This window comes from Geotrypetes seraphini, chromosome 2, assembly GCF_902459505.1.
Source record: "Geotrypetes seraphini chromosome 2, aGeoSer1.1, whole genome shotgun sequence".
Lineage (NCBI taxonomy): Eukaryota > Metazoa > Chordata > Amphibia > Gymnophiona > Dermophiidae > Geotrypetes > Geotrypetes seraphini.
Window position 1 is genome coordinate 124,855,221 of NC_047085.1, and position 16,606 is coordinate 124,871,826.

General features: G+C 47.5%; 1 protein-coding gene across 3 annotated transcripts in view; it reads left to right on the forward strand.

Moving 5' to 3' along the window:
- Nucleotides 1-16,606, forward strand: part of PRKDC (protein kinase, DNA-activated, catalytic subunit) — a 524,414-nt gene that overhangs the window by 120,591 nt on the left and 387,217 nt on the right. For all 3 annotated transcript variants that reach the window (XM_033933710.1, XM_033933711.1, XM_033933712.1), the window contains 2 exons: nucleotides 920-1,083; nucleotides 5,282-5,434. In XM_033933710.1, the coding sequence (XP_033789601.1) occupies nucleotides 920-1,083; nucleotides 5,282-5,434 (317 nt within the window). The remainder of the gene's footprint in view (nucleotides 1-919; nucleotides 1,084-5,281; nucleotides 5,435-16,606) is intronic.

A 16,606-nucleotide genomic window follows, 5' to 3' on the forward strand; every position in this document is an offset into this window, starting at 1 on the left:
GCCCCCACTACAGCCCAGCCAGCTCAAATGAGTCTTGACCTGGTGCTACATACAGGGCCTGATTCTCTAAATGTGCAGGTGGTGGTAGGCGTCCTACCACCGTCAGGCAGCCAATTAGGATGCGTGTTTTTAGAAAATAATTCTCCCGAGGAAATACACCTATACTGTAGGCATTTATCGTGGGTCTAGGGAGACATGTAGGGACACTTAAGCTCACCCAAAGTAGGGCTTGGGTGTGGTTTCGCCCAGAATTGGCCTTTAGCGAGTTTATGCATCTCCCTAGAGCCTCAACAGATGTCTGAAATGTTGGCCTGCGTTTTCAATCAGAAAAGTAGATGCAGCTGATTGTAGCATGGGAATCCCCGATCATCTGAGCTGACAGGACTCCCCCAAACTGTGGATATCGAGCCCCTCAATCCCCTGACACCCCCAAACCCCATAACACCCTACCCCGTACCTTTAAAAGAGCACTGGCAAGAGGTGTGTTCAGTCCCTCCTGCCGGCAGGCCCGCCTCTTCAAAATGGCGGGCTTTCCCCTTCATCTTGGGATGCACCGAGGAGGAGCCTAAGACTCAGATTGGCCCAGATATATGATCCCCGGTGCATCCTGAGATGTGATCAGGCAGGTGCAATTCTCTATCCGGTGCCGGTTGACATGGGCACTGGTTAGAGAATCGGTTAGGACACTGGTGTGCAATTTTCAATCACTTTTTAGGTGCACAATGGCTAGTGCTTCCAGCACTGGTTGCTAAGGGGGTTAGAAACTAAGCACAGTTTTCCTTCTGGCAGTGACACCAGAATGATCCTGAACATTATCCTGGGACATAATTTGAAATACTTTGTCTTAATTTGGGAAATTCTATGTTTCAGCAACAGTGCTATCTAATTTTCTATGTATATTTCTGTTCAAATGTGCCAGCTTCTTGTGCAGAAGATATGATGAAGAAATATGTTTCCTGGGACACAGAGAAGAGGCTGAGCTTTGCAGTGCCTTTTGTAGATATGAAGCCTGTCATCTATTTGGACTCATTCCTACCTCGTGTGACAGAACTGGCACTTTCTACCAGTGACCGGCAGACAAAAGTATTTTTATTTTTAGTTGCTTTATCCTAGTTCATAATTTGTTTAGAAATGATATGCTTTAATCCACAATACAAACAAAAGTCTGAAAATGACTGAGGTATTCTAATTCTAGAGTATTTGTGAGGCCATTATATTTTAGTGATAGAAGTTACTAGACTCTTTATTACTATACATAAAAATACAGTAAAACAAAGTTTTTTGTAATTAACTTTGATGCAGTGATATCTACTATAGCAAGGGAGATCCTTTATGAATTTTGTTCTAAACACATTTCTGATTTTCTCTCCCCCCAACAGTGACTGTGAAAGTGTACTTTGAAACTAAAGTGTTGTGGTGTCAATCTGTTAGAAAAATAGGCCTTTTACACAACACACCACCTCAGGTTCAAATTGCCACCTGTTTTCATATATGCAAGCAAATATGCCAGTAGGGTCTGAGTATTCTTGGGGTCCTCCCCCTCCCTGAGGCTGGAGATTAATGAAAAATTTTAGCTATACGTTAGGGTAAATTGCAGGAAAAATGTTGAATAAAGTAGCAAAAGAAAAGATCTAGGGGTCCGATGCAGTAAGCTTAGATTAGAGCCTTGCACTAATGGCTTAGCATACGGCATCCTAAGAAAAGCTTAATGACAGTTTTTTGCTTGCTGATGCAGAACAAACTATATTCGAATAGAATATGCACAAAATGATGTGCTATCCTTGGTGAGTAGACCAGATGTATGTGCACATTATTCTCAGTTTAGGGCAGTTAATTCTGTCTACATGTCTGAACAAAAAGACATGTTTGCATATGTGCTTGAATACTATTCTGTGCATAAAATTTTGCAGTGCTGATGTGTGCAGAATAATAATCCACAATATAGACTCTTTGTATGTGAATACTATTGAACTAAGGCCAGTACTGGGCAGACTTGCATGGTCTGTGTCTGTGTATGGCTGTTTGGTGGAGGATGGGCTGGGGAGGGCTTCAATGGCTGGGAGGGTGTAGATGGGCTGGAGTTAGTCTTAACAGAGATTTCGGCAGTTGGAACCCAAGCACAGTACTGGGTAAAGCTTTGGATTCTTGCCCAGAAATAGCTAAGAAGAAAAAATTAAAAAATTTAAATTGAATCAGGTTGGGCAGACTGGATGGACCATTCGGGTCTTTATCTGTCGTCATCTACTATGTTACTATGTAATAAACACAACAATCTGTTAGTATACTATGAAACTTCATAGTAAGGCAAAAAGCTTTTTAAAATACATACTTCTCAAAAGGTTTTCCCAAAAATATTTTTAGGGCTCCTTTTACAAAGGTGCGCTAACGTTTTTAGTGCACGCATCGGATTAGTGCGCGCTATGGTGCATGCTACCCGAAAAACTACCACCTGCTCAAGAGGAGGCGGTAGCGGATAGTGCGCGTGGCATTTTAGCGCACGCTATTCCGCGCGTTAAGGCCCTAAAGCACCTTTGTAAAAGGAGCCCTTAGTAATAAAGGATGAGTAGCATAAAAGAATTAACTGTGAATTACCATCGGCTGCTTATGAAAGACAAATGATGGGCCCCAACAGGCTCAACTTGTCAGCAGAAGAGACACATCAGAGTTCGTATTTTGTAATTGTCTTATCTTATTGTGTATGTTCACAATCATTGCATACTTGCCTAACAATCCAAAAATCATAAATCCAATTTCAATAATGTAAATAGTGTTCCATAAATGCAGCATCAAATATAACTTTATTTTATTGTTGCCTTGATAATATGGGTAAAATGAACACGGTCTAATGAGGTGCCTCATTTTGCTATCTTCAGGGATTTGTGTATCCATCCACTGCTCTGTCACTCATTGTCTATTGTGGATTATTAATTCCTCTCTGTACAGAATAATTGTTGACATTTTTCCAGAATAGCATTCCAGCATAATATGCACATATGTGTGCCAGTCCAACCTTTTTTGCTCAGACCTCTGCGCAGATCCATCTATCCTTAGTACAAAACCATGTGTTCTATCTTTCTTACCAATGCTTTTCATGGAAGTCATAAAAGTTTTGGGACCTGAATGCTTGCAGCAAAAAAGAAGAAACGGGTGTTATATTCTCTGCTGCTGTTGCAGAAGAATGAACTAACACTTCCATGCCTCCTGAGACTTTTTTTTCAGTTCAAAAAGTTTTATTTCTTTATATATAGTAAAGAATACAACATATTACAAACATCAAAAGTTCAATAGATCAAGATATCACATTAATGCTCTAGTGTTGGGTTCAGCCTTTTAAGTCTGTGCACTGCTCTGCCTCAGCTCAGAATAGCTAATAGCCCTGTTATTGGTTTTCATATGATGTGTGCTGATGTCTTATGCAAGACTTTTGCACAGGGTTAGCTTCTGTGCAAAACTTTTTTTGCATTTGTGACCCACAGAATTGTGCTTTATAGTCACACTTCCTTTGTTATCCCTTCTCATGAAGCCTTGCACAAAAGCAAATATGACAAATTCCTAAAAATGAAAGTTTTTATTTCATATCTGAAAGTTAAGAATCTTACTTATTTTTATAAGACTGAATTAAACTGTTTTCTCATGATAAAGAAAATCCTCTTCCCAAAATCCTTGCTAGCCCTATTGACTAATGGCTAGGAGAGTCTACCATTATAAAACTGGGATTTCAACTGGAACATAAAGTCTGTGCATACTGTTGCTATGTCAGGATTCATCAGGTTTGATGTGTTTCTATTGTACTATTGATGAATATTCATGCCATTGCTGCCTTATCTCTTTGTACATTTTGATTGGTTTTAGATGAAGAATACTCCTTGATGTAGCCAGATGTGACACTTTGATGGGTCCTGAGTTAACTTTATGGGCACTAAGCAATTCTTTCCTTCCCCTCTCCCTCCCCCCACTGGTCCTATCTCCTGTCCCCAAATCTAGTATCTGTCCCTCATCCTCCAAACTGGCTTGTCTTTTACTGACAATGATGAAGACAGACAGCCTTCTTTGTGCTGTGTTCCACCCACCCGGCAACAGGAAGTTGTCTGAGGAGGTAGGTCACAGTAGAGAGATGGCCCCTGGGCTGGCCAGCAACAGTTGGGCTCCATCTTTGCCAGAGAAAAATATGTAAATGTGGAGGACTGAGGAAAAGGGGGAGATTCTGAACCCAGGGGTAGAGAGGGAGAGATAGTAAATCTGTAGGCGAAGGGGATAAGGATGGGAGGGGGAGGGAGAGATGCCAGACCTGTGTTGAGGAGAAGGAGAATTGCCAAATGGGCACTATATCAAAAGTATTTCTTTTGTACTCCCTCTCCCCCTTTTGATATTGGCCACCAGATTGGGTAAGCCTGAGTGAAAAATGGATGGGTTTGTGCCCAAAATCTACATAAAATTCTTCTCTGGAGAATTATGGCGCAGTGGTTGAAGCTATAGCCTCAGCACCCTGGGGTTGTGGGTTGTGACCCTGGGCAAGTCACTTAATCCTCTCATTGCCCCAGGTACATTAGCTAGATTGTGAGTGCAGTGGGACAGACAGGGAAAAATGCTTAAGTACCTGAATAAACTCATATAAACTGTTCTGAGCTCTTCTGGGAGAACGGTACAGAAAATTGAATGAATAAATAAATAAATTATGGTTTATAAGAGTAAAATAAGCTATATTATTTAGTAGAGATAAAGGACCTCAATGCCATATATTGGGTCAGTGACAAAAGACCAAATGAAAATGCCATCACTGGTACTAGAAAAACTCCTCCGTACAGTAACACATGCTTATCAACAAAATGTCAAAATATCAAAGTTGCTGCTTTTAAAAACAGCAACAACCCCCCCTTTCCACTTATTGTCAAAGGAACAACAGAAAGATTTAACACTCTGATTTCTTCATTTTCAGCATTGTAGTAGAGAGATGATATCCTTTAACAGGGAATTAGCCTTCCATTTTACATCCAAGGGATCTAACATCCCACTTTAAATTGCATCTCCCAAAAGGAATGTCCTGAGAATGGCACCTTGTTTTACCTTCCCAGGCTGCCTCAGAGGACTATACTGTATAGTCTGCTATTTTAAACTTCATTGCAGGCTATAAAGTCTATAGACTGCCATTTTGTAGTTTTAGACTTTGTGATGGTAGATTATAGGAAAACTAAGATGATATAAAGTCTATAAGATGTAACAATATGTAAGTTCTCTCCCCCCCCAAACCTTTTTGGTGCTTGATTTATATTATAATTTTCAGGTTGCAGCCTGTGAGCTTTTGCATAGCATGGTTGTGTACATGTTGGGGAAAGCATCTCAAATGCCTGAAAAAGATCAGAGTTTGCCACCGATGTATCAACTATACAAAAGAACATTTCCAGTCCTGCTTCATCTCGCCTGTGATGTAGATCAGGTAAATACATGGCTTTTTTATGATGGTGGAAGTGGAGTCTAGAAGTTTTCTTCTGCTTCTCTGAGCTTTCAACTCACTTGAAACTGATCTTTACTAATGCTATAGCAATGTGAACCTTTGTAATTACCAAAGGGATTTTCTCCATTTTATCAGTTGGTGTACCTCAGGGCTCTATCCTGGACCACTTCTTTTTTCTATCTAAACTTCTTCTCTTGGTACTCTAATCTCCTTACATGGTTTCCAGTATCACCTCTATACCAATGACTTCAATCTGTTCAGAACTCTGCTGCATGCCTCATATTCTGCCAATATCACTATGCCTACACAACCTCTCCCCTCAAGTCACTTCATTGGCTCCCTATCCTTTTCTGTATACAGTTCAAACTCCTTATTGACCTAGAAGAGTATTCACTCCACAGCTCCTCAGTATCTCTCCTCTCTCATCTCTCCCTATATTCCGCCCTGAGAACTCCGTTCATCAGGCAAGTCTCTCTTATCTGTACCCTTCTCCTCTATGGCCAACTCCAGACTCTGTCTCTTCTACTTTGCTGCACCATATGCCTGGAACAAACTGTCTGACTCGGTACTTCAAACTCCACTTCTTTGAAGCTGCTTTCAATTCCAGACTCCAGCCCACCTGCTAAGCACTAATACCTGTCATTTCCTTTGTAATTCCCCCACCTGAGCATTGTATATAGATGCACTTTTTTGTCCAGTTTGTCAGTATTTTTGTCCAGTTTGTCACTCTTTCGAGAAGGGACTCTCTTCCATGTTTTGATGTGCGGTGCTGCGTATGCCTGGTAGCGCTGTAGAAATATACTTCTCCCTCAATATTCGCGGGGGTTAGGGGCAGAGGAATATTTAAAAAATGTGAATAATATTTGGGCCGGTTCTGACCCACACCCGCTTTCCCCCGGAATTAAAGCTGTATTCCGGACCTTCCCCGCCTCCCTCCCATTTTTCCCGGAATCCCTTAAGCCTTACCTGGCGGTCTAGCGGGTTTTTAGAGCAGATGCGATCTTCCTACGCTCCTGCCCCGTGCAGATCACTCATAGGAAATGGCTGCCGTGAGCTCCCGTAGTCTCTTGAGACTACGATGGGAGCTCACAGCAGCCATTTCCTGTTAGTGATCTGCACGGGGCAGGAGCATAGGAAGATTGCTGCTGCCCCAAAAACTCACTAGACCACCAAGTAAGGCTTAAGGGATTCCAGGGAAAGCGGGAGGGAGGTGGGGAAAGTCCGGAATACTGCTTTAATTTAAAAAGAAAAAAAATCGTGAATAACTGAATCCGCGGATGCTGAAACTGCAGATTTGGAGGGAGAAGTGTAAGTAGTACCGTATTTTCATGCAGATAACGCGCACCCGTGTAAAACACGCACACGGGTATAGCGCGCAGAAACCACAATTTTATGTACAAAAACTTTTGTATACCGCGCTCATGGGTATAGCGCGCATGCAGCCCCACTGTCCTTTCGCCCGCCCCGACTCTCCTCTGGCCACCCCGACTCTCCTTTCGCCCTCCCCGACTCTCCGTGCGCTGTCCCGACTATCCGTTCACCCTCCCTGACTTTCCGTGCACTGCCACACAAGCAGCGCTGTTACAAATATATTCTGAAGGTCAATGCTAAGGTTAACAAAGTTTCCTTCCTTGGACCACAAGGAGATACTGACAAACCACTGAAAGAGATCCCAGGAACAACACCCAAAGACCCACTCAGTATGTGAACCAGTTGAGTAGAGTGGACTAGGGTAACTGGGGGGTGGAAATGGACCCGGAGTTTTCTCAGCAGAATTTCCCAGACCACCTCTTCCTCTCAACACATTGACACGCTAGTGGGTTTATTTTATAGCTTTTTCACTCCCTTCGGTCTGCCTGTCCCCCTTGAAGTCCTGTCCCCCCTTGAAGGTCTGCCTGTCCCCCTTGAAGGTCTGTCCCCATCCTGAAAGCCTGATGCCCCCCCCCCCGACGTCCGATACATCCCCCCCCCGGCAGGACCACTCGCACCCCCACCCCGAAGGACCGCCGACTCCCCGACAATATCGGGCCAGAAGGGAGCCCAAACCCTCCTGGCCACGGCGACCCCCTACCCCCACCCCGCACTACATTACGGGCAGGAGGGATCCCAGGCCCTCCTGCCCTCGACGCAAACCCCCCTCCCTCCAACGACCGCCCCCCCCCCAAGAACCTCCGACCGCCCCCCCAGCCGACCCGCAACCCCCCTGGCCGACCCCCACGACACTCCCACCCCCCTTCCCCGTACCTTTGGTAGTTGGCCGGACAGACGGGAGCCAAACCCGCCTGTCCGGCAGGCAGCCAACGACGGAATGAGGCCGGATTGGACCATCCGTCCCAAAGCTCCGCCTACTGGTGGGGCCTAAGGCGCGTGGGCCAATCAGAATAGGCCCTGGAGCCTTAGGTCCCACCTGGGGGCGCAGCCTGAGGCACATGGTCGGGTTTGGCCCATGTGCCTCAGGCCGCGCCCCCAGGTGGGACCTAAGGCTCCAGGGCCTATTCTGATTGGCCCACACACCTTAGGCCCCACCAGTAGGCGGAGCTTTGGGACGGATGGGCCAATCCGGCCTCATTCCGTCGTTGGCTGCCTGCCGGACAGGCGGGTTTGGCTCCTGTCTGTCCGGCCAACTACCAAAGGTACGGGGAAGGGGGGTGGGGGTGTCGTGGGGGTCGGCCAGGGGGGTCGCGGGTCAGCTGGGGGGGCGGTCAGAGGTTCTTGGGGGGGGCAGTCGTTGGAGGGAGGGGGGTTTGCGTCGAGGGCAGGAGGGCCTGGGATCCCTCCTGCCCGTAATGTAGTGCGGGGTGGGGTAGGGGGTCGCCGTGGCCAGGAGGGTTTGGGCTCCCTCCTGGCCCGATATTGTCGGGGAGTTGGGGAGTCGGCCGGGCAAGAGGGCTTGGGCTCCCTCTTGCTCCGATCGTGGATGCGGGTGCGGGTGGGAGCGCGTTCAAGCGGTCGTTCGGGTTGGGAGTGCGAGCGGTCCTGCTGGGGGGGGTGAATCGGGCGTCGGGCGGGGTGGGAACTATGTAAAAAAATTTTTGTATACCGCGCTCATGCGTATAACGCGCGAGGGGTATGCGCGGTAGGTAAAAACGCGTATAACGCGCGCGTTATATGCGTGAAAATACGGTAGTAATCAAAAATCTAAGTGCATAATGAACCAAAAAAGTTTAAAAGGACTTATTAATTAAATGAATAATGCATGAATTGATATCTTTTAGAAATGCATATTAATCAAATAGCCCAATTATGAATATAAAAATGTGTATTGAGAGTATAGAGAAATGTAGGGAAAAAATGAAAAGCGAGTGTTGAACGGAACATAAGAAATAACTCGCTGAAACACTATTAAATACAGTTTTAATGAGAAAATGCAATATTATAAATAAATAAACTTCCTGAAATGCTATTGAAAGCCTAGAATACAGTTTTGTAAATGTTTTAATGCTTAAAGTGCAGTTTTATAATGAAAGAAAATGTACAATGAACAGTAATGTCACTACTGCTGAACAGAAAACATTGTTTATACTGTTGATCGCTGGCTGTGTTCACATGATAAACCTTGTTGAAGAAAAAAGTTCTTAAAGATGTAAGGGCAACTGCTGGAGTTGTCATAGAAACACGTTGCTTGAGGGATAAATGGTGTGAACGACAAAGGTAGTCTTACATCCAACAGCGTGAATGTGTTTGTGTGATTGAAACTTCAAGAGAACCTGCATGCAGAAGGTATAGAGCAATATAAGCAAATGCCTACAGAAAACTAAATGCAAAGAAGTACTGCCTAAATACAGTGAAAGGCTAAAGTGGACATGACTGTATGAGTGTAGAAAGAATCTGAGAATTCTGAAAAGTGCTGCATGAAAACACTACGAAATGAGGAAAACAGAACAATATAATTGTATTGTGCTTAAACAAGTAATATAAAGAGCTAAACAACTGTAAACATGATTTCCCAATACATAATGATGGCATTTAACATGCATTTAAATGGTTTTCGTGCAAGTTACTACCCATGATGTAATCATTTGAGCATTGCTCGGCCAATAAAACCTGCACTAAAACTGTAGACATGCAGTGGATGTAAAGGTTCCTGCCCCAATGATTGGTGACCTTTGAATCCCCAAATTCAGTTTAAATATTTTATAGCATATTTACATTTTAGTAGTCTTCATGTGACTGACATCTTGCTTTTGTATTTCTGTTCTGAAACAGTTGATTTCCTTTATTCTGGTAAAAAAAAAAAAAAAGTGCTGGACTGAATGACCCATCAGCCAACACTGTTTAATTGCTTTCTCTGTACAATTTGAAATCAAGATGCATCATCTTTTGGTACCCTCTTAGAATGCTACAGATTCAGTCCCCAGCAATGGCAGTCACAAAACTACTTCTCTACATGTATTTTTATTGAGAGTTTCTATACCGCTACTAATGGCTGGGGAGTCATTTCAGAGCTTCTGGGCTTCTGCAAAGGTGTTACACTGCATGAGCTTCTGTAGAGATGTTACCATACAGAGTTTCAAAAGAGCTTCTGTGATGTGTTCCAATACCTGGGCCGTAGACTGAAATACATGATCTGAAATACATGGCCGTAGACTGAAATACATGCTCTGTGGTAGTGTTACAATACAGAGTTATTAATATTGGCATGATTATGCCATAATCATCCTACTTATGTTACTGGCACTTGGATCATCCTACTTCTATGCACATGTTTATACCAAATCAATCAGCCTACATATATACACAAATATAAACTAGGTTTACTATGGGCTCCTTTTACAAAGGTGCGCTAGTGTTTTTAGTGCACGCACTGGATTAGTGTGCGCTAGCCGAAAAACTACCACCTGCTCAAGAGGAGGCGGTAGCGACTAGCGCGCGGGGCACTTTAGCACATGCTATTCCGCACGTTAAGACCCTTACGCATCTTTGTAAAAGGAACCCTTTCCATAGCAAAGCAGCAGATGAATCCAGAGACTAGTGGGTATAGCTCACATCGACCAGCAGGTGGAGATAGAGAACTGATTAACAGTTGGCCTTAAAGCCTGGTGTTCATCCTGTTGATTCAGTTTTGCTCTATCTCCCAGCAGGGTTGGAGCTAACTCTCTAGCTCCTGGATTCTGGCTGGTACCGGATAGATTGGTGTTCCTTTGGATTCCTCTGTTGAGACTAGCTCTCTTCAGTAGGTTGGGGGTGCCTGGCTGAGCGGTGCCGGCTTTGGGAGTTACACCTGGGCCCTCCCAGGTCCCTACTCCACCCTCCCCTCCGTTTGATTGAGGGGTGGCTGCAGGACTGCTTCCTTTCTGATTGCTTCATTTCAGTATAAAAAAAAAAAAAAAAAAAGAAGGGGGCGTCTTCCTGCTTGTGCTGAGCCGTGCTGGGTTGGAATCGGCTTGCAGTACACTTACCAACTGTGACCTGGCTTAAGGTAGAACGGACGCTGAATTTGGGTGAGTAAGTTTCTTACTCATTTTTCGGGCTGCTGGTCGCGTTCCCGGGTGCCGGGGTAGTTGGTGGGCGGAGTCGGCGTTCGGCGGCGTTCTCCGTGTGTGCAAAAAAAAAAAAAAAAGTTTTTGGTTTGCGGGCCGGAACGCGATATGGCAACGGAGGCTAGTCGGAAGTGTTCGCGCTGTGGGGAGCGCCGCACACTGTCGGGCTTTTGCTCTGCCGGGTGTTTGGATGCTCCGGCAGAAGATGCCTTTTTGCATGCTTGCGAGGTGGCCATTTCCCGGGTAAGGGAGGCTCGCTCGATGTCCCCGCCGCTCGAGGTTAACTGAGGATTAATGCAGAGCTCTTCCACGGCGGAGGGGAGTGCGGCGGCGGGGGGGGAGTCGGGAGCGCTGGAGGAAGGCGCGGTCCCGCTCCCCGGTATGGATCAGGGCGGTTTAGCGTCCCTTAACTTGGGCTCATTTTCGCCCGAATTTGTGATGCTGTTGCACCGGGCTTTTATGTTGCAGAGCTCGCAGCCTGCCCAGCCGGTGCCGGTGGCCGGGCCGTCCCTTGTGGTACCCTCTACCTCTGCGGTGGGGAAGGGGAATGATGCCAGACCCACTGCGGGGGCGATAGGGTCGCCAGGGCGGTCGCTGGGGGCCAAGAAGCGCAGACTTCGACTGCGGACGCAGAAGATAATTTGCCAAGGTCCCCTTTCTCGCTTCCTGAGTTGTTAGAGGAAGGTGAGGTATTAGATTGGGAAGCGGAGAGTCCCCCGGGTAGGGAGCTGGATGACCCTTCCGCTCTCCGTTTGTTCCATAGAGAGGAGCTTTCTTCCTTAATTTCAAAGGCCTTGCAGAGCTTGAACATTTCTCAGGAAGACACTAAGGTGTCAGGTAACCCCCTGATGGCAGGTACGCGTAGGCCGTCTAAGTCCTTTCCGGTGCACGAAGCCATGCAGGAGCTGATTTCGGCGCAATGGGTTACGCCGGACTCCAGTCTACGAGTGGCTAAGGCCATGCGGCTCTTGTATCCGGTTGACCCGACCGAACTCGAGAAGTTTAGGTTACCCAGGGTGGACGCTTTGGTGGCAGCGGTGACTAAAAAGACTACCTTACCGGTAGAAGGGGGAGTTACGCTGAAGGATGCACAGGATAGAAAGATTGAATCTTCACTAAAGATGTCCTTTGAGGTGGCTGCGGTTTCCTTACAGGCCGCAATCTGCAGCTCTTATGCGGCGCGAGCGTGTCTGCAGTGGTCGCAAGGGATGGCGGATAATTTAATGGAGTCCGGGGGTTCGGTCCCTTCGGAACTGGCGGATTTGGAGTCAGGTTTGGCTTATTTAGCAGACTCCTTATATGATATTATTCGGGCATCTGCGAAGCAGATGTCTCTTTCGGTGGTGTCTCGCAGATCATTATGGCTCCGTCATTGGGCGGCAGATGCTGCATCCAAGCTGCGGCTTGTGAAACTCCCTTTTAAAGGGGGGTTATTGTTTGGAGAAGATTTGGATAGATTGGTGAAGGATTTTGGTGATACCAAAACCCAGCGTTTACCGGAGGATAGGGCTAGACCACCTGTGAAATCCTCATCGTCTAGACCGCGCTTCCGGGATGTTAGGAGATACAGGTCTGGTAAACCATTCCTCAGATCCGCATCAGCTTCTTTCCCTTCTTCGAGACCTAGGTTTCAGCAGAGGAGTTCCTTTCGTACGGCGAAACCCTCTTCAGGTCAGCCGACACGTACCCCAGCAACTCGCACTCCGCAATGACGGGGGCTTGGCTCCCTCCGCCTTTCCCTTAGGGGGCCGACTTTCGGCGTTTCGGGCGGAGTGGGCCACAATCACGTCAGATCAGTGGGTGTTGGACATTGTGCAAGAAGGGTACAAGTTGGAGTTCGCCTCTCCTGTCGTAGATTCTTTCTTGGTGTCCCCGTGCAAGGGGGCGGCCAAGGGAGACGCAGTCCGCATGACTCTTCAGGTGCTGCTAGATCTGGGGGCGGTGATACCGGTGCCCCCGGAAGAGGCAGGCCGCGGGATATATTCCCTTTACTTCATTGTACCAAAGAAGGGGGGGTCGTTCAGACCGGTGCTGGATCTCAAGGGGGTCAACAGATTTCTCAGTGTTCGCCATTTCCGGATGGAGACGGTACGCTCGGTGATTGCGGCTGTAAGACCGGGGGAGTTCCTCACGTCCCTCGATCTAAAGGAGGCGTACCTCCATATCCCGATCTGGCCTCCGCATCAGCGGTATCTGCGGTTTGCGATTCTTGGCCAGCATTATCAGTTTCGGGCAATGCCCTTTGGCCTGGCAACGGCTCCCCGCACCTTTTCCAAGGTCATGGTGGTAGTAGCAGCCTTTCTACGCAAGGAAGGGATTCGGGTACACCCTTACTTAGACGACTGGTTGATCCGCGTCTCGTCCAGACAGGAGAGTTTGTCGGTAACTCAGAGAGTAATCTCTCTCCTTCAGTCGTTGGGGTGGATCGTCAACTTTCCCAAAAGTTTTCTGACCCCGTCGCAGTCTTTAGTGCATCTGGGGGTGCGATTCGACACGGCTCTGGGGAAAGTGTTTCTACCCCGAGACCGGGGGGAAAAATTGCAGGCTCAGATTCGCCTTCTTCTCGGGTCAGCCAGACCTCGGGTTTGGGATTATGTACAGGTTCTAGGCTCCATGGTGGCGACTCTGGAGGTGGTCCCCTGGGCTCGGTGCCACATGAGGCCCTTACAACACTCTCTTCTCTCTCGCTGGTCCCCAGCTTCTCTGGACTACAATGTGCGTCTCCAATGGAGTCTTCGGGCAGCTCGCAGCATGCAGTGGTGGCTCCACGAGTGGCATCTGTGGAGGGGCATGCCGTTGGCCACGCCGGACTGGGTGGTGGTTACAACGGATGCCAGTCTGCTGGGCTGGGGGGCCCAGTGCCTGCAAGCTTCAGTGCAGGGGGGTGTGGTCCTTAGAGGAGGCCCAGTGGCCCATCAATTTGCTGGAATTGAAAGCGATCAGGCTGGCGCTGCGGGCTTTTCAGTCCCTGATTCAGGACAGGCCGACCAGGATTTTTTCGGACAGTGTCACGGCGGTCGCATATGTCAATCGTCAGGGGGGCACCCGGAGTCCGCAGTTGGCCGAAGAGGCAAGGAGGTTGTTTCGGTGGGCAGAGGGGCATGTTCCGCTTCTGTCGGCGGCACACATTGCAGGTCACGAAAACGTGCAAGCGGACTTCCTCAGCAGAAATCTTCTGGATCCAGGCGAGTGGGAGTTGTCTGCTCGAGCATTCGGCCTGCTAGTCCGTCGTTGGGGGTTGCCAGAGATGGATCTCATGGCCTCATCCCGCAATGCGAAGTTGCCTCGGTTCTTCAGCAGACGCAAGGAGAAGGGCTCGGAGGGGGTGGACGCGTTAGCTCTCCCTTGGCCTCCAAATTCCCTTCTGTATGTGTTCCCGCCGTGGCCCATGATAGGTCGGGTGTTACAACGCATCGCTCTCTTTCACGGCAGAGTGATCCTGGTGGCTCCGGATTGGCCGCGTCGGCCGTGGTACGCGGATCTGATTCAGCTTTCAGTAGGCGATCGGGTAACGTTCCAGGTAACTCCGGACTTACTAACTCAGGGTCCAATCTTGATGGAAGATCCGGCCCGCTTTGGTCTTACGGCCTGGCTATTGAGCGGTCTAGGCTCAAAAAGAAGGGCTATTCAGAACAGGTGATTGCCACGCTTCTTAAAGCTAAGAAAATTTCGACTTCGGCCTCCTATGCGAGAGTCTGGAAGATTTTTGATGCATGGTGCGGACGACAGGGGATTGCGCCCTTCCATGCATCTCTGCCGGCTATTCTTGCTTTTCTGCAGGAGGGCGTAGAGAAAGGGTTAGCCTATAACTCTTTAAAGGTTCAGGTGGCGGCCATTGCCTGTTACAGGGGACGGGTGGCTCGCTCGACGCTCGCTTCACAGCCGGACGTGGTCCGTTTCCTCAAGGGGGTTCACCATATCTGCCCGCCGGTAAAGCGAATTTGTCCAACATGGAATCTTAAGCTCGTCCTTGGGAGGTTGCAGGGGGCACCTTTTGAGCCCCTGTCAGCGGCCACTTTGAAGGATGTCACGCTGAAAACAGTGTTTTTGGTGGCGATGGCTTCGGCAAGGCGAGTATCGGAACTACAGGCGCTTTCTTGCAGAGAACCCTTTTTACGTTTTTCGGAAACTGGGGTGTCGGTGCTTACGGTGCCGTCCTTCCTGCCGAAGGTTATTTCTTCCTTTCATGTAAACCAGAGTTTATTCCTCCCATCCTTCCGGAAGGAGGATTGGGGACAACGATTTTTGTCTTTGCGTCTACTGGATGTACGACGTATGCTTCTCCATTATTTGGGGGTGACAAATGATTTTCGTAGGTCGGACCATCTCTTCGTGTTGTTCGCGGGTAAAAACAAGGGGATGGCGGCGTCTAAAGCGTCCATTGCACGTTGGGTCAAAGAAACTATTGCTTCGGCTTATGTGTTGACAGGGAAGAAAGTACCGGAGCACCTTCAGGCTCATTCCACTCGGGCTTTGGCTACGTCTTGGGCGGAGTCCAGGGGGATGTCTTTAGAGGAAATTTGCCAGGCGGCCACTTGGTTGTCGGGAAATACCTTTTCGAAGCATTACCGTTTAGACGTAGCGGCCCGTTCGGAGGCAAGTTTTGGCGCTGCAGTGCTGGCGGAGGCGGCATTGGCGTCCCACCCGGTTTGAGTTTGCTTTGCTACATCCCACTAGTCTCTGGATTCATCTGCTGCTTTGCTATGGAAGGTAAAATTATGGTCTTACCTGTTAATTTTCTTTCCTTTAGAAGCAGCAGATGAATCCAGAGCCCCTCCCCAAGTGCACTGTCTGTGTGTAGGGTGTTTGTTTATTTGTTTAGTTGGGATATGGTTGGTAATTGTATTATTTCATTGCGGAGTGGCACATTTTCTACTGGAATGAAGTTTTGTGGATGCTCATTCTCCTTTCGGGATGCTTGGGCAAAGTGCATAACTGAATCAACAGGAGGAACACCAGGCTTTAAGGCCAACTGTTAATCAGTTCTCTATCTCCACCTGCTGGTCGATGTGAGCTATACCCACTAGTCTCTGGATTCATCTGCTGCTTCTAAAGGAAAGAAAATTAACAGGTAAGACCATAATTTTACCATATTTATATACCTCCTAAGGAGGTTGGCCATTTCAACTAGCTATAATGTATTTACACACATCCCTGAAAGTTCTAGTTTCCGGTCTGTCAACTTCATAATTTCAGTTGAAGTAGTTTGAGAAAAGGATAGTTTTTATCCTTTTCTTGAATTTTCCAGTGTCCTTTTCTAGCTTTAATTTCTTTAGAAGGACATTCCACCATGTTGGGGCCATTACCAAGAACATTCTTGCCCTGGTGCTTTTCTATTTGATGTCTTTGAAGGAGGGGATTTCTAGAAAGGACTCTTGGCTTGATCGCAGAGCATGTAAGAGGTTTATGGTTTTGTTGTCTGGCCGTTAGGTAGTGTGGTTCTGAGAGGTGAACTTTGGGTCCCAAGCTCAGTTTGCAAACAATAAAATCATCTTCCCTTTCCCAATTCCCTATACCCTACACTAGAAATCCAGGGTTGTTTCCTCCAGTTCTTTTTTCTCCTGTAAATCTCTAGACCTCTTCTCCTGTAAGCCCTGCATAAATGGTAACCAGGTTTGCTCAGATTTTTGTTCTCATTCCATGTTGCAATAAATTTCTCCATTAGCCATACAAT